We start from the raw sequence: 25453 nt of genomic DNA on the forward strand, positions 1-25453 counted from the left end.
AAATTCTGTAACTTTTTTCTTTTTTATAACTTCCCCAAATTTTGAGGCTGTTATCCGTCCAACGCATTCTGTGAGCCTGCTTGGTTAGTGGTGTGTTCCTGTATTTGCTCTGCATGGTGAAGTGTGAAGTTTGGTTTGCTTAGAGCCGGTGTTCTGATGTCAGTGGACAGGGCCAATGGGATGTTAACAGCACTACACTGAGATGTATCCTCTTCTTGGTGGTTTGCAGACAGGTTGATTAAAGGAATCTAGAAAAAATAACAGGCAAACAATGTTACCATCACCCCAAATTAGACACTAAATCATGTCTCTCTATGTTTTAGATGCAGTGTGTGAGGACTCCCAAATCCCTACAGGAGACAAAGACCCTGGGACTGAAGACCCCTGGCCCTTGCAGAACACCAACACTCAGGCTGGGACTGAATTTCAGGAGTCTGAATCAGACTTGAGAGAGATTGTTAGGCAGCAGGCCGAAAAAATTGAGCAGCTGGAAAAACAGCTTTCTAGTTTGGAGACCAATAAAGTAACCCCTGAATCCGTTAATAACAGCAAGATTCCCAACTTCTTTGAATACTGTACAGGGTTCACATTTGACCAGTTTAATAATTTATGCTCTCTCTTTAGAATTCCCAGTAACAGGACAACAGCACAAACAGAGATCCCTCTTACATACAAACTCTTACATACAAACAACAAAACTATCATACAAAAAACATGCCCTTGCGTAGCCAGTTTTTGATGGCTCTAATGAAGTTGCCAAATAACTATGACATGAAAGATTTGGTATTCAAATTTCAAATAAATGTACAAAGTGTTAGTGTAATTTTCAATGCCTGGGTGAACTACATGTTTCACAGGCTTGGACAGATGTCGATATGGCCACACCGAGATGTAACTGCAGCCGAAATGCCTGCAGGTTTCAAAAGGGATTTCCCCACAGCCTTTGCCATACTTGACTGCACAGAGCTAAAGATCGAGAGACCAACTTCCCTGTTGCTTCAAAGCCAGAGCTACTCCGACTATAAATCCACAAACGCACTCAAAGGGTTGATAGCATGTGATCCTCGTGGTTCAGTCACGTTTGTGTCCACACTTTTCACTGGGTCCATATCAGACAGAGAGATTTTCAGACAGAGCAACATCACACATCTACTCTCCAGTCTCATTCAAGCTGGCTATCTTAACCCTGGTGACAGCATAATGGCTGAAAAGGGCTTTCTCATTGAGAAAGATGTTGAAGAAATAGGACTTCAGTTAAATATCCCACCCTTCGCTAAGGCTAACACACAGATGCCAGCACCAGATGTGGAGAAGACGAAAAGTATTGCAAAGCACTGAGTGCATGTTGAGAGAAGCATTGCAAAAATAAAAAAATTCTAAATAGTGACAGGTAGAATCCCTAATACAATGCTTGGGAGCATTAATCAGATCTGGTGTGTGGTCAGCCTTTTGGCCAACTTTCAACCTCATATACTATCTCAGTAGAGTAGCATATTCTGTCCCTGCACTATATGCTTACCTGATACGGTCAAAGAAAAGATATGCAGTCCGGACATTGAACTGTTAGCTCTGGGACTGCGTCCGTATTATATTCCAAGAGAGTATTCACATGCGATCGGCATTGTTGTTTACATCAGACCGCCTGCTAACGCGGAAGCTGCGTGTGACGTCATACACACGGCTGTCGCGAGACTGCAGACCAGTCACCCCAATGCGTTCATTTTTATATCTGGTGATTTTAATCATGCATCTCTGGCCTCAACCCTTCCCAACTTTCACCAATTTGTTGACTGCCCAACAAGGAATAACAAAACACTGGATTTACTGTATGCAAATGTTAAAGCCTCATGCAGTGCTACAGCCCTCCCCCCGCTGGGTAAATCTGACCATAACCTGGTATCCCTGGTCCCCATATATAAACCCTTAGTACAGAGGGAGCCTGTAACCACCCGTATCATCAGGAAGCATACACCAGAGACTGATGAGATTCTTCAGGACTGCTTTGAGCGGACTGAATGGGAGGTGCTGAGTGAACCGTACGGGGATGATATAGACGGCCTTACTCACTGTAGCACGGATTATATCAACTTCTGCACAGACATTGTTGTCCCCCCTAAGGCTGCCCAGTGCTTTCCTTTAGAGCTAAGGACAGGGACGCCCTCAGGGGCATCCAGCGTCAACTGAAGACCCGTCTCAGGGAAGCAAAGGACGACTACAGGAAGAAACTGGAACTCAAGCTGCAACAAAACAATGTGAGGGAGGTGTGGAGCGGCATGAGGACTATCACTGGCATGAAGCAGAAGGACTGCCGCGGGGTGGAGGGTGACGTGGGGAGGGCGGAAGAGTTCAACTTTTTTTTCAACAGGTTTGACAATGCCCCTTCCACCTCTCCCTCCTCCTCGCTGGATACATCACAGCCCCCACAGTCCACCTGTCACCCCACTCCTTCCACATCTTTCACTGCGGACCAGGTGGGCATGGAACTTGGAAGGCTGCGCCCCGGTAAGGCTGCCGGTCCAGATGGTGTGAGCCCCAGGGTCCTGAAGGCCTGTGCCAGACAGCTCCAGGGAATACTCCAGCTCATCTTTAACATGAGCTTGAGACTGGAGAGGACCCCTGAGCTCTGGAAAACATCCTGCCTGGTCCCGGTGCCGAAGAAAGGCAACAGCAGCACCCCCAACGACTTCAGACCTGTGGCCCTCACCTCCCACATCATGAAGACCCTTGAGCGGCTCCTCCTAGGTGTTCTGAGGCCACAGGTCAGATCCTCGTTGGACCCCCTACAATTTGCTTACCAGCATAATATCGGGGTGGAGGATGCAGTCAACTACCTGCTCCATAGGGCCTACTCTCACCTAGACAGGCCGGGAGGCGCTGTGAGGATCATGTTCTTTGATTTCTCCAGCGCCTTCAATACCATCCAGCCTCAACTGCTAGGTGAGAAGCTCAAGGCGATGGATGTTGACTGCTCCCTGGTATCCTGGATTGTGGACTACCTGTCGGGGAGGCCACAGTACGTCAGGCTACGGGACTGTGTCTCCAGGACTCTGGTGAGCAACACAGGGGCCCCACAGGGAACTGTCCTCTCTCCCTTCCTGTTCACTCTGTACACCTCTGACTTCACCTACAACTCAGAGTCAGTCCATCTTCAGAAATTCTCTGATGATTCTGCAGTAATGGGGTGTATCAGAGATGGGCAGGAGGGGGAGTACAGAAACACGATTAACAACTTTGTGGAGTGGTGTCAGGATAACCACCTCCAGCTAAACAACTCCAAGACAATGGAGATGGTGGTGGACTTCAGGAAGAACAGGCCTCCCCTACTACCAGTGACCATCAGGGGGGAGGATGTGGAGGTGGTCCAGTCTTACAGGTATCTTGGGGTACACCTGAATGACAAACTTGACTGGTCCACCAACACAGAGGCTCTCTACAAGAAGAGCCAGAGCCGCCTGTTCTTCCTGAGGAGACTGCGGTCCTTTAATGTCTACAGCAAAATGCTGCAGATGTTTTACAGCTCCGTGGTGGCCGGCGCCCTCTTGTACGGCGTTGTTTGCTGGGGAGGAGCCATCAAGGACAAGGAGGCGGGCCGGCTCACTAAGGTGATCAAAAAAGCCGGCTCGATCCTCGGTCTGCAGTTGGACTCACTGGTGGAGGTGGCTGAGAGGAGGACCCTGAAGAAGGTTCTATCAATCATGGACAACCCACAGCACCCACTACACCAGTCACTGATGGCACACAGGAGCACTCTCACTTTCAGTGACAGACTCACCACCATGCACTGCAGAACAGAACGCTTGAGGAAGTCCTTCCTCCCAACAGCCATTAATCTATTCAACTCCACACAATCTGGGCATGGCCACAGGGATTGCACTTATTAATAACGCACCATTATGACACTATGGCTTTTAACTGGAGATCACTTGGTGTACAACACATCCATTGTTTTTAACAACGTACATGTCTGATGTTTTTGGTCTGTCCTTATCTTGTATGTTTCTATATGTGTATTGTTGTCTTGTGTTGTTTTTATGGCTGTTTTATGAGCTACGTGGCATTTTAATTTCCTTCGGGATAAATAAAGTGAATCAAATCAAAATCAAATCAAATAACTCAAAGCACTCCCTAAAGGGTAGATGTTCTCTCCCACAGCTGTCCCTATGTTTGGCTGGTTTGCTTAATAGCTAATTGGTGTCCCTGTCATTGTTTTCATGAGCTCATAGTCTGCAGCCATAACCTCCAAAACTCTCCTAAGGGTGAGAGAAAATGAGATTATATGTCTTGATAAACAAAACACAATTCAAGACATTACTGATATTTCAATATGCATTTTATTTTTTCATCCATATCTAACAGAACATACACTGTGCTTATTTATGTATATGTAATGTATTACTATTAACGGATTAAATGCTGAGCAAGGAGTAAATAAACTCAACATATGTCAGCTCAGCTCATGTCATTTTTTTTTCACACATATCAGTCTGAGGTTAGTGGTGTATACGATTTACAGCCCACACAAGAATGCAGTTTAATGTGATCAATCATTACTCCTTTGATCAATCAATCAATCAAAGCTTTATTTGTATAGCGCATGTCATACCCAGAGGCAACACAATGTGCTTTACAGAGAACAAGGGAGGTGGGCATACGACCCACCTCTACATATTCCAGAGGGAAGCAAAAAAACAGTAATCACCCGGGGGCCAGATAAGTGAGCTGTAAAAATTCTTCCCTGACCCCTCTCAACAAGGCGATGGAGCAAGCTCCAGGAGTATGTTTGTCTACCGGCTAAGAACATTTATAAAGCAATACATTACATTAAATTACATTTCAGAGTAAGAGAGGCTAAAAAAGCATCATAGGAGAGACATGGCAAATACTGGTGTGTGTTTGCTATGGCCCAGGCCTAAAGCCGGAACTGGGCTGGTGTATGTCTGTGTGTACATGTGTGTGTGTTAACTAAATGCTACAACATCCACAGCAGACACAGGGGTATCTATCGGTCAGGTTTAGCCTACCTGTTATCAGTGAATGCACTCATAACTGGCACCTTCTGACGGTCAGGTTTAGCCTTTGCCGCAATTATGCTTGTTACTGGCTGGGGTTTGATTTTCCTGCCTCTTGGTTTGTGCCACTCCTGAGGCAGACTCGTTGATGGCACTTTTTCAGGCGTGTCATCAATGTGTTTTGCCCTCCAAATATCGAGGGTGTATATGAGCCCCACGATATGAGAGCAATATCCAGTGGTTCTACAGAAGAGAGACTCATGGTAATCACTGTTGTCTGTAGTCAGTAATAAATACATAGACGGAGTACTTTACTGATCCCCGGAAGGGGAAGGGACACATTTAGTTTAACGTTACTGTATTGACAATAATACCCAGCCTTGCATGAGCAGTGTTGATCGATAATCGTGTCATCGTCCGTCTCCACGCAAAGAATGTGTGGCTTCTCGCTTTTTCGTTGAGACCTTAACGTCCTAGATTTAAGAGTCAAGAGGTTTTATTATTATATCCCAGTTATCACTTACGCTAAATAGAATGAGAGTTAAAGTCTTAGATATGTCTTATGTTCTTAGATCTCACAGCAGCTATGATAGCTAGCTAGCTAGCTAGTAGTAACGTTACTAGTGCTAGTGCTAACGTTAGCTAGTAACATGGTTCTCATTGCTAGCCTTTACCTCAATTCGTATTGTTTTGCCTCGTTCAAAAAACTTCACATCGTGGATATATGCCTTACTATTACATTACTATTATTGTTGTACAAAATTATAAGCACTTGAACTTTGTGGCCCAATTTTAAACAAATGTAATTTTTGAATGCCAGTTTCTCCACCATCTTGTATTGGATTTCTTAGCCGTTAACACCCTATAGGGATACATGCACCCTAAACATACATGGAAATTTCAGACCGATCGGACTCATGGTTTATGAGAATAAACTTTTTGTAGGTTTTGCCAAATTTTCAACCTGCAGCCAAATTCATCCATCCACACGTCCACCAAGTGTCATACATATTCGTCACTCGGGACGGACGTGGCAGCATTGTATGCTAAATTGCTTATTATAGCGCCACCTACATGTATGGGCGAATCATGGTGAGTCTTTGTGGCATAGTTACTCATGGTCTGTAGAAGAAATTGTTCCTTGCATTTATTTAACCCATTCAAGCCGTTAATTTATGAGCTCTGTGCTCTTGCTCTGTGTGTAAAGGCTTTGGGATGTTCCCACGGCCCCAAATATTAACTTTTGCACATTTTACTGAATAAATTACAAAATAAATATTTAATAATTCTGTAATAACAACTACACCTGGGGGTGTTTGCGTTCTTTACAGCAGGGTCATTCTGATAAAGCCTTGTAACTCTGCAAAGCTGACATCTTTTCTTACAGCGTCTTGGTACAGTATGGTCAGGGAAATCTCACAAAAGTCCTTACTAGGAGATCTGAGGATATCTAACTAACAGTCAGAGCCAGAGTCTCTGCACTTTTCGCCATGTGTCCAGCAGCTGTTGAGGTGATTTGAGGATGTAGGTGATGACAGATCTGAGGAAACAGGTATTCCAATTTGTAGGTAGAAATGTTTGAAACAGGTTGTCACTGGGAGGGTCAGTGGGCTGGATACCCAGGTGTCTCATACACAATCCCAGATAGATGTCCTCTATGTAGACGGCTTTAACGTGCCTGGACGCCTCCACCAGCTTTCTGGGGAGGTCTAAAGACATGACATAGCCCAGTCCCAGAACATACGGTGGATAGACTGACTCAGGGAAAACTGTGCTGGGAAGGTACCATTTGGAGTTCCGGTTCCGTAGAACAGCCGCCCATTTAGCTACAAGTCCAGTCATGTAATTGTGCTGTGGTGCGGTCAGCAGCAGGTTGACCAAGTTGTGCACGTTGAGGAACATGTCTGAGTCGATCTTCATGGCGTAGGAGGCGTTGGGGCAGCGAGAGCTCAGCCACTCCAGCATTACCATGGTCTTGATGGTCAGGTTTTTGTAGCTGTCCTTGAAGTCGCTCTGCAGCAGGTCTCCGTGCTGTTTACTCTCCTGGAGAACCTGCTCTTGGAGCTTCTCTGACCCCTCTCCACTGGGCAGTGCCAAGAGGAAGAACAGACTCACCACTTTGCCCAGTACCAGGCTCTCAGTGCCCCAGGTACTGCGGATGGCGTCACGGGCTGCCCTGTTATGTGGCGCCACTGGCACCATCAAAACCAGGAAGGGCTTGTTCTCTTGGCATTTCTTGGGCTCATCCACAATGAAGTGGTACTCATGTGGGTACTCCACGTAGTAGGGTCCTGGTGACACATAAGGGATGACTAAGGCTGCCGTAGTCTTTACTTCAGAGATGTTTGATACTTCCATGGCTGTAATAGCAGTAGTCTCTGTATTTGCTGTGCTTTTGACATCCATTTGAATTCTTTGTTGAACAGTTGAGTTCTCTGATGGGGTTTCAGTAGTGTCTATGTGAGAGCCAGTGGAGTTGGGGTAAATGACCCTATTAGTTAAGCCGCCGTGACCATATATGAACCATGTCGGGGGCCAGCCAACAGTCCTTTCCACCAGGTTGGTGTTGAAAAGAACTAGCATCACTGCCAGTAGGAGAATGAATAAGAAGAAGCGATGATGGGAACATCTGCTGTACTTGCTGCTTTCTTGCATTTCCTGTCTGAGGAGACAGAGGATAAATGTGGAAGTACTGTAGCTATAGCATGCAATAATATTTACTTTCAACTAAGCAAAAAAAGGCACAACATTCAAGCACAACATTTACACAGGACGTATCTGCATGTCAGGCTTGACTCTCACACCCAGTCAAAGTCCAAAGTCCAATGGGTGGTGTTAAAGCTGTGTTGTAAAATACCATGCGTACTAGTCCGGGATTCAAGGATCTTCATAGGATACGGGTACCTGTACAATGAAAATAGTTAATATACTACTCAGCTGAATTACCAAACTCAATTCATACTCAAAAGTTCAATAAATTAACTAGCCGGTCATTGTCATCATGGCATCATTGTCATCATGGCATCATTGTCATCATCTGTCCTCATGACTGATATTTTACATATTACTTTTCATTGTCAATAGCATGTATTTTAATCAATGTATTATACATAACACATTGATTATATATAACACTTTTAAATACATGTTACATATGTGTTTAAAAGTGTTCAACAGCAAGGCAAGGCAAGTTTATTTGTATAGCACATTTCAGCAACAAGGCAATTCAAAGTGCTTTACATGAGACATTAAAAGCATCAAGACAAAGTGCAACACATAAAATGTCATAAAACTAAATGCAAAAAAGTTCTTTATCACATACTAAAACCTTCTCTCTCTCCACTCACTTACGTACAATGTCCTTCTGTATAGTTGCTCGCTGGCTTTTCACCAGTGCCTCAAACATCCTTTCTGAGCAAGGGACTTCATCAGCTCTCAGTGGCCTAATGTGTCACTAGACACACATTGCACCAGAAATCCAACTTCTCATTTTCCAACATACATTTCCTTCTTTCTCTTCCTCCCTCAAGTCGTTCTACTAACATTCTCTTGTACTTTGCAGAACATTTAAAACAACATGCAGGAAAAATAAAATACAGGAATAAAAGTTACAGTGCAGTGTATGAATAAATAATTATTTGATTTAATAAAAAGCAGCGGCAAAAAGAAAAGTCTTCAGTCTTCATTTAAAAGAACTGAGAGTTGCAGCAGACCTGCAGTTTTCTGGAAGTTTGTTCCAGATATGTGGAGCATAAAAACTGAACGCTGCTTCTCCATGTTTTGTTTCAACTCTTGGGACAAAAAGCAACCCTGTGTCAGACGACCTGAGAGGTCAGGATGATTCATAACGTAGCAGCAGACCAGAAATATATTTTGGCCCTAAACCATTCAGTGCTTTATAAACCAATTTTTATAAACCATTTTTAAAATAAATTCTTTGACAAAAAGAAAGCCAAAAAGGAAGCCAGTGTAAGGACCTCAGAACAACGGACACACATTTCCACACAGCTGACGTGGTCTACTGATAGTAGCAATTGTCTAGTTGCCACAGCACAGCTCACACCACACCAAATTCCTTGGACCTACTACTTACTGATCACTGGTCCTTGTCTTGGACCTACTACTTACTGATCACTGGTCCTCGTCTTGGACCTACTACTTACTGATCACTGGTCCTCATCTTGGACCTACTACTTACTGATCACTGGTCCTCATCTTGGACCTACTACTTACTGATCACTGGTCCTCGTCTTGGACCTACTACTTACTGATCACTGGTCCTTGTCTTGGACCTACTACTTACTGATCACTGGTCCTGATCTTGGACCTACTACTTACTGATCACTGGTCCTGATCTTGGACCTACTACTTACTGATCACTGGTCCTCGTCTTGGACCTACTACTTACTGATCACTGGTCCTCGTCTTGGACCTACTACTTACTGATCACTGGTCCTCATCTTGGACCTACTACTTATTGATCACTGGTCCTTGTCTTGGACCTACTACTTACTGATCACTGGTCCTCGTCTTGGACCTACTACTTACTGATCACTGGTCCTGATCTTGGACCTACTACTTACTGATCACTGGTCCTCGTCTTGGACCTACTACTTACTGATCACTGGTCCTCGTCTTGGACCTACTACTTACTGATCACTGGTCCTGATCTTGGACCTACTACTTACTGATCACTGGTCCTCGTCTTGGACCTACTACTTACTGATCACTGGTCCTTGTCTTGGACCTACTACTTACTGATCACTGGTCCTCATCTTGGACCTACTACTTATTCATTACTGGTCCTTGTCTTTGATCTCAAGGCCACCACTGCCTCCCGCTTTTCCTGGCTCAGAGACTTCAGTAATTCTACTTTTACAGCCTCATTCTTTCTTGATCACCAACATCTATCTCTTCCATGTTGTTTGTTTCAGTGGAGGGGGATTTACAAAATGCACTCTATGGGAGGAGGCACTATCAGTTCCAAACTTTTTTATGTTCTGGTGTTGACCCCACACTTATAATAGGCTACTTATTATAATTGCTGTAGTAGAGCCAAACAGCGGTCTACAAAGACAAGGTTTCCACAGAGGAGCAGGGCCGTTGATAGGAATTCTGGACCCCCTTAAAGAATATTGGCCCCTACCCCTCCGACTTTTCGTCACCACTTTTTTCGACCCCTTTTTTTATTATTATGTATCATTTTGTATTTATTTTTCTGTTTCTCTATGTTCTTTTTCCAATTAACCTCTCCATAGACACTGGGTATAATTATATATTATTTCAAGAGCAAATACCCTCTCTAAAATAGCAAAAATGAACTGAACAAATCAGCATTTAAACTGAAATAAATGTCAAAAGTTTAAAAATAATAAATATTAAATCCAGTTTAAAAAGCATATTCTACAATATTAAGTTAAAAAAGCATACATATAAATAATTTTGAAAAACCATAAATACTACAATGTTGACAGTTTAAAAAGCATGGATATCAAATGTAAAATATTTATTGCAGTAAAAGTACATTAATTATATTCCATAGTGTTGACCTCTAATTTCATTGCCACTCACTCAACTTTGGCCTTATGTAGGCCTACCTAAACACAAATTCCTCTTTTTCTTTCCTTCCTTTTTTTAAGCACCATCTTGACCATGAGGGGGCAGCGGATACTAGCCATTATGACCATGATGAGGGGATGCCGGTCAGTGAGGCGGAAGGTGATGGGGAGTTTGGAGACGAAGAGGGCAATGAAGGTCAGGTCAGTGTTTTCACCCATTTGTCTCAAGTAAAGCCCAGCCAACAACTATTGCACATGCACACATTGCTGTTGATGTATAAAGAATATATTGTGCAGCACTAATATAAATAGTTATGTTTTTTATGTGATTTGAAGGTCCTCTACCCAAGAAAAGGCTGTCTTGTCCCCTGGCTGTCCTTCTTGGTGAACGTTACGGTGCAGCCAGACCTGCGAAGAGAACCCAAGAGGACCTGGCCAAGGAGCAGATGAGTCGCTACAGGGAGGCAGATCTCCTAGAAGTGAAAGAAGATCCACTGGTCTGGTGGAGAGAGCACGAGCATGTCTATCCACTCTTGGCCCCCCTCGCAAAACGTACCTCTGTATCCCTGGCACAAGTGTGTCCTCAGAAAGAGTCTTCTCCACCGCAGGAGATATCATCACTGCTCAGAGAAGTACACTTCTCCCAGAACATGTAGATCAGATACTATTTCTCAACAAAAATCTGAAAGCATCCTAAGGTAGAACATGCACACACACACGCGCACACACACACACACACACACACACACACACACACATTACAGCACAGAGAAACAGGTGATAGCCTCCTCCTGCTGGTTACCCCCATCCTCTCTGCTCACCTGCACACACACAGATACACACACTCACAGATAACACCATCTTTATTTTTTATTTATTTGATTTATGTTTAAGATTTGTACTTTCACTTCAAGTGGTCACAGTTCAGTGTGACGTTAATTCTGACTTCTGAGCACTTCAGTCCGTGCTTCAAATTGCGACTGTAATTTGTACATTTATTTTCCCGATCTCTAATGCGATTGCTGTTGTTGCTTGTTTCAACAAATGTTCTATCTACAGTACATGTTTTCAGTTGTGACAGACCGTCACTCAGACAGGCCAGGTTATCCTACTACAGCACACTATATTAATGGAACGTTTCATTTCAGGTCAACATTTGTCAGTTCTAGGCTGCAAAAAAGCTGTTTTTTGAATAGTGGATTTATTGAATGTTTCAATAAATCACTTTTTGACCCACATCTTTTGATTCAATTTGTCCAGCATTTGCAAGCTTTAGACACTAGCGCTCTGTCCAGTCATTGAGTTTGAGTTATCTATATAGTGCATTTGAGCCATTCAGTTTTCAGTCTTGAACACTTAAAATCTTTCAGTAAATGATGTGTGTATCGCAATACGTATCGTATCGTATTGTATCGTGACCTCTGTATCGTGATACGTATCGAATCGTGACCTGTGTATCGTGATGCGTATCGTATCGCGAAATCCAAGATGATATACAGCCCTAACTGTAAGGTAGATTCAGATAGAGTAAGAATTCAACAGGCATTAGTAGGCCAACCCGGGGGTCTTGGGGTGAAGGGAAGGAAATTGCGCCATTTTAGTTGTGACCACCACGAGTTGAGAGAAGCCAGACAGTTTACTGATGTGCTGCTGTTAATGTCTATTTCAGAAAAGAGAAAGAAGAATAAATATTTTAAACCTGCATGCAAGTATGCCTGGACATCCGTTTGTCCAAGTGTGTAACAAAATCACTACTAAGAGTGTGAAGTGTTCAAGGACAAGATGAAGTTCCTGGGGAAAATTGTGTCTAAGGAAGGATATACTGTACTTTGGTCCCGGCTGAGTTGGAAATAGTACAGGCGTTGAAGGATCGGAAACCTGAGATGGTGGGAGATCTGAGGATCTGCTCGGATTCATATCTTACTACCGCTCCTATATCCTAAACTTCTCCTGCATCACCAAACCACTGTCTGTTATCTGCTGAAAACGCACCAGGAAGTAAGGCCAAGAGGAAAGGAACAAGCAAAGGTTGAGGAAAAGGGAAGAAGTCAGTTCAGTTATCCTCAATACAGACTATCACCTGGACAGCACAACACCAGGATCGCTACGCTACGATCGGCTTCCATCATATTCCAAGTCATCTTCTATAACCTCAAAATCTGATAAATATTCAGCCATATTGCACACAATATTCCAGGCACCAACAAGCCGATCATAGTATAGAGAATGTGAGCCGCGAGTGTAGGGAGCCGAAGAATAGCCAGTCTGCGAGCTGCTCTGCGCATGCATGCTGGAGCAAGTGGGGAAGCTTTATTTCGTTTATAAAGACGTTTCTAAAGATCATATTACAGAGGCATGTGAAAACCACAACAAGCCCTCACTCTATGGAAGCACAACTAGCGATTCATAAAAATAGATTGATGAAAACAACCGTTTCGCAGCTGAAAATAAATTTTTTAGAAGCTGCATTCTCGGTGCCCCGTCCGCCGCCATTACATGGATATACTTGGCTCGCGCTGGATTTTTAATTTCTTCTACATGCCTCCGAACTACACCCAAGTTATCTCAGTGAGTCAAACGTCTTATAATAAACCAGGTTGTCGAAAAAGAGCCTTTTCCTTTAACAGCAACGATGATAGAAGGATTTGCCACACTCCTGCTGAGATCAAAGCTTTGCAAAGTATGGCACTGCAGAATAGAATGGCCTTAGATTATATTTTAGCAGCTCAAAGGGGAGTTTGTCATGTTATAGGTAGAGAATTCTGTATCTTTATTCCTGATGTATCAGATAATCTAATGTACTGTAGTTGATCATCTCAATGATCTGTTGCATGTCCAAAAGACTAGAGACTCTCCTGGTCTGGAAGGATGGGATTGGAGGGCTTGGATGATGAGTGGGGGTACAACAGTCATTGCTATTTTCTGTTCATTTATGACTTTGATGTGTTCTATGATTCCATTTATAAAGGCCATGGTTACAAGGACTGTTAGTGCGGTCATGGGTAAATATTAACAAGGACTATTAGTGCGGTCATGGGTAATTATGTACAAGGACTATTAGTACGGTCATGGTAAATATGTACAGATACAGGAAAGTCCTTCAGAAGAAATAGGCCTCTTAGAACTTTCAAAGTAGGCTTACCCCGATTCCTCTGATAGTGACTAACCATGTGTCAGGCTATAAACAGGTATTCCAATATGTGTGGTTATTTTATAATAATATGTATGCTTTGAAGTGTTTTATTTTTTATTTATGTTTAAACTCATTTTTACAAGGTTGATAATTAATGTTTATTTTTATCAAAGGGGGGACTGTAAGGGTAAAAATTTGTTCTGGACAACGGACAGAGTGTAATGTTTTAATGTTCAATATGTCCCAGTGAAAGAGGGCTGGGGTTGTTTGGAATGTGTCCAGACAGGTAGCCTGAGTGATCTGGTATTCTGATAATCTTTACAATCAGGGTGAGATGAAAAGGGCAGGTTCCAGTGGTCTATGCCCTGGGGAACGTTATGAAAGTCCAGATTTGTGGGCAGGAAAGGGGGAGTTGCACTCTTCGCCCTTCAATTGTGGAGCACAGATTGCACTGGGCGCTCTCTCAACTGACCAGCCTTGCTGCAGGCTGCTTGACCAGAAGCCACTCGAGTGTTTGTAACAATCCTTGGATGAATAAACTCTGGTAACTGTTGAACTGTTTTGCTTCTTAACCCATATTGAATGAGAAATTCGACAACAGCCCACACATTAATTAAATCATTAAAAGACTCAGCTAAACTGCAGGTCACACATGTAATCTACAAAGTAGCAGGAGGGAAAAGTTGCTCATTTGGACAACAAGAGAGGTGAAGTAGATGCTTGCATCCACACACACAACTTCAACGCTCGTCATCAAGTCGCCTTTTTTATGGCTTTTCTTTTGAATGGCTGGAGATCTACCAGCATAGCTTCTGCGACCTACTGGTCGATCGTGATTGACGTATTGGGCACCCCTGCTGTAGGGAGATGACCACAGCCCTTAACCTCAGTTCCCACCCCCCTTCCAGAGGGACATTATCAGACACCCTCATACCTGCTTGGCATGCAGTTAAAAAGAGAAACATCATAGCTGAGCTTGCCAATGTGTAAAAAGTAGCCATAACCAGCAATGACTGGACAAGTATCACACAGGATCACTATATTACAGTGACAGTCCACTATGTAAATGAAGGCCAACTGAGAGAGAAACATCTACCCAGGCAGCGTATGCGTCCCAAAGTGGTAGAGTAGCACCGATAAGTATCGATAAATATCAGTATCAATAAGCAAATATCGGTATCGATAAAATCCTAACAATACCCATCCATACCAAGGACTTGTGTGTATGCTTTAGTGTTCAATGGAGACCCAACCTCTATCAGTTTATTAATATAGAAGTAAGAAAGAAAGGTTCCTCTGCTATTGTCGTTTATGTGAGAGGAGGACAGGAGGAGGAATATAGAGGCCTAAGAGGCCGAGTGGAGAAATGTGTTGGGTGATTTGTGCAGAATCACCTGCAGCTCAACATGGACAAGACCAGGGAGTTGGTGGTGGACTTCAGGAGGAAGAAGGTTCCTCTGACCCCCGTTTCCATCCAGGGGGTTGATGTTGACGTTGTCCAATTATACAAGTATCTAGGGGTGCACCTGGACAACATGATGGAATGGGCAGGAAACACTGAGGGCATTTACAAGAAGGGACACAATGGACCACTTCCTGAGGAGGCTAAGGTCCTTTGATGTTTGATCAGTCTGTTGTAGCGAATGTCATCTTATTCACAGTTGTGTGCTGGGCGGCAGTATCAGGGGCCTCATTTATCAAAGAGCGTGTACGTTCTGGTGTAAAAGAGGGCGTACAACGAAAACGCGGAAAATGCGAAATGTAGCGTACGACGAGAATATTTACACGCTTTTCGGATCTATCAAAAAAGTCGTACGCCATTTCCTGCACGAGAAATCCGAGACTGGCGGGGAAGAGAGCGTACGCGCACGCGCCCCGTGTTCCGCCCTCTCCACGCCCAAATCCAACCATATATGGTCAAAACTATGACAGCGCACAACGTGGATACCCCGGAAGGAACCGACATAATATAGCGTGGAGCATTAGGACAGACAAAGACGTTTATGGAAAAACGCGGAAAGAAGAGAAACTTTTCGGAGACGGAGGTGCATGTGCTTGTTGGTGAGGTCCACGCGAGGAAAGAAAATCATCTTCGGAAGGTAAGCTATTTGTACGAGCCTACATTTGTCTGATTGCTCCTAGAGTTTAGGTAGCCTACTGTACGTTTCGTGCATCCTGTATGTGGCGTAGGCTACACGGACATGCTGTATTATGTGGCTGAGAGGAAAGCAAACATTCCACACATTCTGTGGTAGGCTATGATTGATTCAGGACCAAAAACAGGGAACGATAACACAGATGACCACTTCATAATGTTAGACCACATGAAACATTTTCCCCTCTGGGAAATTAAGACTCTCATCTAAATCACCCGGTAAATCACACTTAAGCATTTATTTGGCTGCCAACAGAAAAACATATCAATTGAATATGGCTACACAATAAAATGTTTAATGCATAATCAAGTTAACAGACAAACTCAAAGAAAATGACTGAAATTGTTTCTCCAGACTCTGACGTGGGGTGGGACTCAGAGGAGGGGGAGTCTGCAGTGGTCCTTGACCTGACGGTCGTGCCCCCGCCGGTTGCAGCCTCTACATCCAGTGCCACGACCTCCAGTGCCTCCACCTCCAGCGCACCGGCCTCCACCTCCAGTGCCATCTCCAGCGCCTCCGTCTCCGTCTCCACCGCCCACGCCTCCACCTCCGGCTGCCAGCGTCCCTGCCTCAAGGGTCCCTGAGGGCTGGGCTTCCTATCAGACGCTGTGCTGGAGGCTCATGACCCTAGAGGCCCAGAGGGAAATGGCAGAAGGGATTGGGGCAGTTGTGGGGCAGTTGTTCAGCAGTTGGTGGAGGTCACCACACTACACCACCAGAGCCAACAGGACATCCTCACTGCACTTCATTCCCTCACACATGCTGTCACGGACCTCACACTGTCACTCACTACCACACTCACGGACCTCACACAGTCACTCACTACCACACTCAAGGACCTCACACAGTCACTTACTACCACACTCACGGACCTCACACATTCACTCACAAACGCACTCACACACCTCACAGAGTCACCCACCAACAGACAATAAAATGGTAGAAATGTGAACCTTACTTGTTTGTGTCTTCATAGCTGGCGCATGACCTCAGTGTGGGCCCTTTGGCCCCGCTGGTAAACCTCATGACGGGGAGGGGGCTGAGGGCTTGGGTCCTCATTTTGTGGTGGGGTCTTGACTGGTTCTCATTCTTATCAGCTTTGAATATACATCTTGGCAAACATAACAGAATGATGTACAAGGAGGGGACAGATACCTAGTGAAAGTACTATTGGTTGCTAGTAAAAAGACAATAATGAGGGCTTGGTATAAGGTGGAACCCCCAACCAAGGAGCAGTGGTGGGTGTTGTGGAGGAGATTTATGAGATTTATTTATGCATTGAGGATGCAGGAAGGAAAGTTTGAAGGGAGATGGGAAAATGGATGGATTATAGAAGGAAGTGTGATGATACCACTAATATTAAAATTGTCATATTTGAGTAAGAAAAAAAAGCTGCATGGATGGAAGTACCCATAAGCTGTTATTGTAAGTTTTTATGTTTTATTGTATTGTCGTTGTATGGATGGAAAATGCTAATAAAGATTAAAGTAAATAAGACAAAGAATATGTATCTTGGCTATGCACACACCAACAAGCCAGCCGTCACGCGCAGCGCCTGCCTCCAGTCTAGCCCCTACCCTGCTGTGCGCCAGGATGAATGAGTCATGCGTGGAGCCAGGCCACCGTGCCACTACACTTGTGATGAGCATGTCGGCGTCACATATGATTTGGGTATTTCTAGTGTGCACATTTTAGCGATTCACATAGACGTATTCATTCACTGATGGTGCCCTTATCGCCATCGCCGTCACCTCTTTGGAGTTCTATCTCGGCCAGTAGGCCGAGTAGCGCCGGATTCATTTAGGCTCGCATTACGCACAGGAGGACTGTCATTTATATGCTTACCAAAGAGCAAACAGGTCCACATGATCACATATTAATGACAATCTAATTGGTCAATTATTGCCGTTTGATGGAGTGCCTGCATTAGGTGTGTGACATATAGCGCGGAAAGGTTTGGGACAGCGCATAGGTTCAGTTTGGGGAACAAATCCATATCGGACCATATCGGTTAGAGGACACGTCTAATCTTGCATTGCGATATATGTTGGTGCTGAATTGGGCTATTAGCCTACATGATTGTGCGTTCATGAACTGTCGCTCTTATTCTCTCCGTCAAACATAGTAATTCACCGACGCACCACCTGCGTCGCCAGTTCCCCCTGTGTTCAAAAAGGGCGTAGAACACCGTGTAAATCGGTAGGACAAGTTGAGAGGTATCGTACAAAAGCGCGGAGAAAGGCGACTAAATTTTCGCCCTTTCGGCTTGATAAATCGCAATGTGGGGGGGGGGAAATGGCGTACGCCTGAAATCGCGAAAAAGACCGTGTAAAATATGGCGTACCTCAATGATAAATGAGGCCCCAGAGCAGCAGACGCTAACAGGATGGACAAACTGATGAGAAGAAGAAGTGTTTATTGGTCATAGCTACAGCACTACACTCCTGACAACCCTGGGGAGAACTTGCCCCCCAGCGCTATCAGCATCGGAAAAATAATTTTCCCATGGACAGATTTAGCAACTGCAAACACAAATTTCACATGCATTTTTATAGCTAGTGTGAGCTGGTCATGGTGAGCTGAGTTGTTCTTGTATTTATATTATACCTTGGTTGCTGTGTTTATGAATTTGAGTTGGTTTGGTTTCATTTTACAGTGTTTATTAATTTGAGTTGGTTTGGTTTAGTTTTGCAGTTTTCATATTTTTCTTGTGTGTGTGAGTTTCATGGTTGTTGTGTTTTTTATTTACTTTTGCATGTTTTGTTTGTATAACCTGCTCTACCAATTGACCCTCACTTGACTCCCATTGCCCAAATCAGTGAGATGGACTGCACCTGGGCCAATGGACTGATTAGCGAATCCCAGAGGAGGGATCCGCACGGTGTCCTTTAATAATTAAGGTTGTGTGGGCGGGAGAGGCAGGGAGCACAGCAGAGAGCCACGATGAGCAGCCCTGAGCAGACCCTAACACCGTACACTAGCAGCACTGAGCAGGTCCAAACACCGTACACTAGCAGCACTGAGCAGCACTGAGCAGACCCAAACACCGTACACTAGCAGCACTGAGCAGGTCCAAACACCGTACACTAGCAGCACTGAGCAGACCCAAACACCGTACGCTAGCTGCACTGAGCAGACCCAAACACCGTACGCTAGCAGACCTGAGCAGACCCAAACATCGTACGCTAGCAGCACTGAGCAGGCCCTAACACCGCACGCTAGCAGCACTGAGCAGACCCAAACACCGTACACTAGCAGCACTGAGCAGCACTGAGCAGACCCAAACACTGTACGCTAGCAGACCTGAGCAGACCCTAACACCGTACGCTAGCAGCACTGAGCAGGCCCAAACACCGTACGCTAGCAGCACTGAGCAGACCCAAACACCGTACGCTAGCAGCACTGAGCAGGTCCAAACACCGTACGCTAGCAGCACTGAGCAGGCCCAAACACCGTACGCTAGCAGACCTGAGCAGACCCAAACACCGTACGCTAGCAGACCTGAGCAGACCCAAACACCGTACGCTAGCAGACCTGAGCAGACCCAAACACCGTACGCTAGCAGACCTGAGCAGGCCCAAACACCGTACACTAGCAGACCTGAGCAGACCCAAACACTGTACGCTAGCAGCACTGAGCAGGCCCAAACACCGTACGCTAGCAGACCTGAGCAGACCCAAACACCGTACGCTAGCAGACCTGAGCAGACCCAAACACCGTACGCTAGCAGACCTGAGCAGGCCCAAACACCGTACACTAGCAGACCTGAGCAGACCCAAACACTGTACACTAGCAGACCTGAGCAGACCCAAACACCGTACACTAGCAGACCTGAGCAGACTCAAACACCGTACGCTAGCAGCACTGAGCAGGTCCAAACACCGTACGCTAGCAGCACTGAGCAGACCCAAACACCGTACACTAGCAGCACTGAGCAGACCCTAACACCGTACGCTAGCAGCACTGAGCAGACCCAAACACCGTACGCTAGTAGCACTGAGCAGGCCCAAACACCGTACACTAGCAGCACTGAGCAGACCCTAACACCGTACGCTAGCAGCACTGAGCAGACCCAAACACCGTACGCTAGCGGCCAGCAGTGGGAGAGAGTAGAATCTCTCCCTTCCACGTAAGTCCTGCTACAGACCGGTGTTTGTGTATCAAGTGACGATAGTCCAGCTGTGTAGGCCTGTGTGTGAAGGGCCTGTGATAGTCCAGCTGTGTAGGCCTGTGTGTGAAGGGCCTGTGACTGAGTTTCCCCTGTCCTCCGCAGGCTAGGAGGTTGTAGTGGAGTGGGGGGTCCCGAACAGAGCACACCACGCATGGATGGTGTCCGGTGACTGGCTTACAGCCACAGACTGAGTGGGAACTTGCCACTCCACCCGCCCATCTTTGTCGAGGCAGAGGCCTTTGCTTTGGGGCCTGGCTTGTCTGGACTGTTGCAATGAATATTGCGCTATTTTAATTGTTTTTAATTATTTTTTAGAATAAAACTTGTTATAGCTTTTCCTTGGTGTCAGTGCTCCCTTCATTCCACACCACTGGTTTTCAACTGCTCTCCACCCACAGAAACCAGCCTAGCCTTTTATGCCTTTGTATTACTTATAGGTAAGGTAGGTCTGGTCAATTTTAAGAGTTCCTAGGCCTCTACAAACCTAGGTGGCATTGTTGGACAACATATAATTTGGTTTGGTAGGGTGAGGGCTCTGGGCTGGCCCTGCAGAGGGAGTCCGGGAGGGTGGAGAGGGTGAGGGCTCTGGGCTGGCCCTGCAGAGGGGGTCCGGGAGGGTGGAGAGGGTGAGGGCTCTGGGCTGGCCCTGCAGCGGGAGGGTGGAGAGGGTGAGGGCTCTGGGCTGGCCCTGCAGAGGGGGTCCGGGAGGGTGGAGAGACGAGGAGGAGAAGGAGGGTGAGTGATAATGATCACGGCAACGAGCAACAAGCAAAGGTAGGCACTGCTACTGCGTAAAGTTAGCAGGCGTGAGAAAGGCACTACAAATTACGAGTAGCAAAAATGTAGGCTAGAGTCTACACTTTACCAGACGTAGAGTCTACACTTTACCAGACATAGAGTCTACACTTTACCAGATGTAGAGTCTACACTTTACCAGACGTAGAGTCTACACTTTACCAGACATAGAGTCTACACTTTACCAGATGTAGAGTCTACACTTTACCAGACGTAGAGTCTACACTTTACCAGACATAGAGTCTACACTTTACCAGATGTAGAGTCTACACTTTACCAGACGTAGAGTCTACACTTTACCAGACGTATAGTCTACACTTTACCAGACATAGAGTCTACACTTTACCAGACGTAGAGTCTACACTTTACCAGACGTAGAGTCTACACTTTACCAGACGTAGAGTCTACACTCTACCAGACGTAGGTTAAGGTAGCGAGGACGGGCGTTTCAGGAATGCAAACAAGTCGCATTGTTATAGCAACGACAGACCATTACATCACCCCAGACACTATTTGGCAACGGGACACTTTTTGTCATGACAGCTGCAATCTGCAACCTCACCACTAGATGCCTCTAAAATCTACACACAGATCGTTTAAAGGTGCAGTGTTTGATTTTTGGCTGCATCTATTGGTGAGGTTGCAGATTGCAACCAACTGAATATGGTGCAACATGGCGGCCTCCGAGAAAGGACCCGCTGCCTATGTAGATATAAAGAGTTAATTTTAAGGTAACAGAAAAATAATGATTCTTATTTTCATGGGATTATAATTAAGGGCCTCAGTGATCTGTTCTTCTGCATGTCTTTCGTATTGAGTTTTTTATGGAGGAAACCCTTTCTAACAACGACAAGTGGGAATCAAGTCCAGGACCTTCTTGCTGTGACGCAACAGTGATATCATCATACCATGCTGCTAGCTATTATAGCTTTTATTATTAATACAGTAATAGTCTGTATATAATGTCAGAATATTAATTACAATGAAACATACAACTTGTTTGTGATTAATTATAGACCGCAAAGACAATGGTTGACTACATGGTTAAGGCTTGGAACATAATTTGTTGTGTGGCATTTTTAGAGTTGATTCAGGCTGTTTACCCTCTTTCTCTCTCACTCATTCAGGGGTGTGTAAAGAAGTGGGTGTACTCTCTAAAGAAGGGTATACTGTAGCAGAAATGTTAGTTTTGACATTAGTGGTGTTTCAAGAAGTGGATATACTGGTCCATGGATAAAGAAGTGGGTATACTGGTCCATGGATAAAGAAGTGGGTATACTGGTCCATGGATAAAGAAGTGGATATACTGGTCCATGGATAAAGAAGTGGGTATACTGGTCCATGGATAAAGAAGTGGATATACTCCGTATACCTCTGTATACCCTCCACTACACCACTGCAAGCATCGTCAGGTCATATGGGATAGGTCACATCCCTCAGGTCATATGGGATAGGTCACAGCATCGTCAGGTCATATGGGATAGGTCACATTGGTCAGGTCATAGGGGATAGGTCACATCGTCAGGTCATAGGGGATAGGTCACATCGTCAGGTCATAGGGGATAGGTCACATCGTCAGGTCATAGGGGATAGGTCACAGCATCGTCAGGTCATAGGGGATAGGTCACATCGTCAGGTCATAGGGGATAGGTCACATCGTCAGGTCATATGGGATAGGTCACATCGTCAGGTCATATGGGATAGGTCACAACCGTCAGGTCATAGGGGATAGGTCACATCGTCAGGTCATATGGGATAGGTCACATCGTCAGGTCATAGGGGATAGGTCACATCGTCAGGTCATATGGGATAGGTCACATCGTCAGGTCATAGGGGAAAGGTCACAGCAGTTTGCGGTGTTCAGCAGTGCCTCCTGGCGGTTGGTGCGTCACTCATGAAAAATTGATTCCCAGGTGGTGAAGCGTTTATAAGCAATCTCTACTGCCCTCTGCTGGTGTTCAATGGTATATTGGTCTAAATCTCATGCTACAAATAGATACACGGACACAGGTCACGTAGGCTATATAAGTGGCTGCACTAATTTAAACCAGGCCAGGTCCAGCCTGGCTTATGTGCATGGCTGGCTTGTTTCTGTTCAGGACTGGTAGGACGGAAGCTAGTCATGCCTCTGAAATAACTGAATTGAATCAATCAATCAATCAATCAAAGCTTTATTTGTACAGCGCATTTCATACCCAGAGGCAACACAATGCGCTTTACAGAGAACAAGGGAGGTGGGCATACGACCCACTCTCTACATATTCCAGAGGGAATAAAAAAAATAGTAATCACCCGGGGGCCAGATAAGTGAGCTGTAAAAATTATTCCCTGACCCCTCTCAACAAGGCGATCGAGCAAGCTCCTGGAGTATGTTTGTCTACTGGCTAAGAACATAACATAGTAACAATACATTACATTAAATTACATTTCAGAGTAAGAGAGGGTAAAAGCATCATAGGAGAGAGAACATTCTACGGACATGCTACATCATCCACAGCAGACATGGGGGTCTCTATCGGACTCCGGGAGGTCTGCTGGTGACAGTGGGGCATCCACTGGACCTGGTTAGAAGATAGGAGGGAGAGAGAGATGCACTAGGGAGAGGGAAGGCAGAGCAGGGTTAGTAGCACATAGAGCCATACAGACCACACAGATATTGAAACAGGCAACCTGGGACAAGCTCCTGGAATATATTTGTCTAATGGCTAAGAACATTTAAAGAACAATACATTAAATTAAATTTTCAGAGCAAGAAAGGCTAAGAGCATCAGGTCCAGGCCTAAGCCGGATGTGGACTGATGTGTGTCTGTGTGTACGTGTGTGTGTGTAATTGAAATGACATGAAATGATGTCTGATAAATTAAGATAGGTCTTGTCACCTGGACACATAAGTTCCAATGCTTCCAATGCTAATCCAGCACAATAAGAGCGGGATAGCCAGTTAGCTCATGAGCTCACAACAACTAGCAGCAGCTTCCATAACATTAATGGTAGCGGTCAGTGGCTAAAGCAGTTACACTGATGATTACTGTAACATTAGCCATTTTGCTGCAACTGGTTCAACTTCTGTTTCTGGACAAAGGTGAGGGATAAATCCAGATAACACAGGGCTAGCGGACCTACAGCGGGTCCCCGATGGATGCTCCACCACCATTCCACCGGTAGTTAATTGTCTATATCCTAGGCCCATTGGCCGTGGGGTCCGTGGCGTGGTGGCGAGACTCCGCCCCCTCGCGTCAGAGCGGCTCAGGTGTAGTGCAGTTACTTCTGGGCAATCTCCATACACCCACTGGTGAAAACCGTGTGTCTCTAGCCCGCTCAGGGGCTGAGTTGTGGAGTTCATGGCATGGATAGTGGCGTGGTGGCGAGACTCCGCCCGCTTGGGTCAGAGCTGATTGAGCGCAGTACAGTGACCTTTGAGCAATCTCCTTGCACCCACTGGCGAAGACTGTGGGTCTCTAGCCCACTCAGGGGCTGAGTTGTGGGATCCTTGGCGTGGATAGTGGCGTGATGGCAAGACTCCGCCCCCTCGGGTCAGAGCTGGTCATGGACAGTGTACCTCTCTCCGGGCCACCCACCTGCCCCCACCAGTGAAGACCCTGTGTCTCTAGCCCACTCAAGGGCTGAGTTGTGGGGTCTGTGGTGTGGTGGCGAGACTCCGCCCCCTCGCGGCGTATTGGGTCGGGGGCTGTGGACCCCTCTCCGGGCTACCCACCTGCCCCCACCGGTGAAGACCGTGTTTCTCTAGCCCTCTCAGGGGCTGATTTGAGGGGTCCTTGGTGTGGACAGTGGCGTGGTGGCAAGACTCCGCCCCCTCGCGTCATATTGGATCAGAGGCTGTGGACCCCTCTATAAACCCTTTATACACATTATTTGACCTTTCAATTCTCTTCACTTACATAAACAGACAGTGAGTGTGCGGTCTAATAATAAAGATATATAATGTATAACTAACAGAAATACTTACACAAATAAACTAAGTAGCCTAACTCAAATACTCATTGAATTGCTGAAACTGAACAAGGAACAGTATGTAAGCCTGTTGCTGCCCACTGAACAAGGAACAGAGTCTATCTAAGCCTGCTGCTGCCCTCCTGTGGATGAAAACGGTAACTGCTCTTGTGGTAGCAACATAGAACTGCAGGTTCTGGGACCACTGCCTCTTGTGGTAGCAACATAGAACTGCAGGTCAACAATGGGACAAAGGGAAAAAGGGACATTTACTGGACATTTGCTATTCTAGCTGCGCAGCTGGCCAGCCACGCACAAAAATAAATGCCGCATCATAACCCTTTTGAGAACCAATGCTTCTCGGGCCTAGTGGCCCATATCTATCTCCTAATTCTGTAGCGTAAGGCAGCTTGATGTACAAGTCCACCCCCTGGACATGACGCTAGGTTGTCGCAGGGACTTACACCCAATCCAACCCTTGATGCTGAGTGCCAAGCAGGGAGGCATCGGGTACCATTTTTATAGTCTTTGGTATGACTCGGCTGGGGATCGAACTCACGACACACTCTACTAACCGTTAGGCCACTGAGCTGGTACACATGTCTAGTAGGCCAGTGGTTCCCCTCTTCCCTAGAGCCCCCTTAACTTACACCTGATGGAATTTGCGCCCACCCCCACCT

The 25453-nt window shown here is 45.6% G+C and overlaps 1 protein-coding gene across 1 annotated transcript; it reads right to left on the reverse strand.

The window, feature by feature from the left end:
* Positions 1-6470: 6470 nt before the first annotated feature.
* On the reverse strand, positions 6471-7367 carry LOC311308091 (beta-1,3-galactosyltransferase 2-like; the record flags this gene model as incomplete). Its single annotated transcript, XM_084437028.1, has 1 exon — positions 6471-7367. One exon carries the CDS (start codon positions 7365-7367, stop codon positions 6471-6473), a length of 897 nt encoding a protein of 298 aa, XP_084293154.1.
* Positions 7368-25453: the final 18086 nt, after the last annotated feature.

The sequence above is a fragment of the Borostomias antarcticus genome, assembly GCF_949987555.1.
Source record: "Borostomias antarcticus genome assembly, chromosome: 4".
NCBI classification, from domain to species: Eukaryota; Metazoa; Chordata; class Actinopteri; order Stomiiformes; family Stomiidae; genus Borostomias; species Borostomias antarcticus.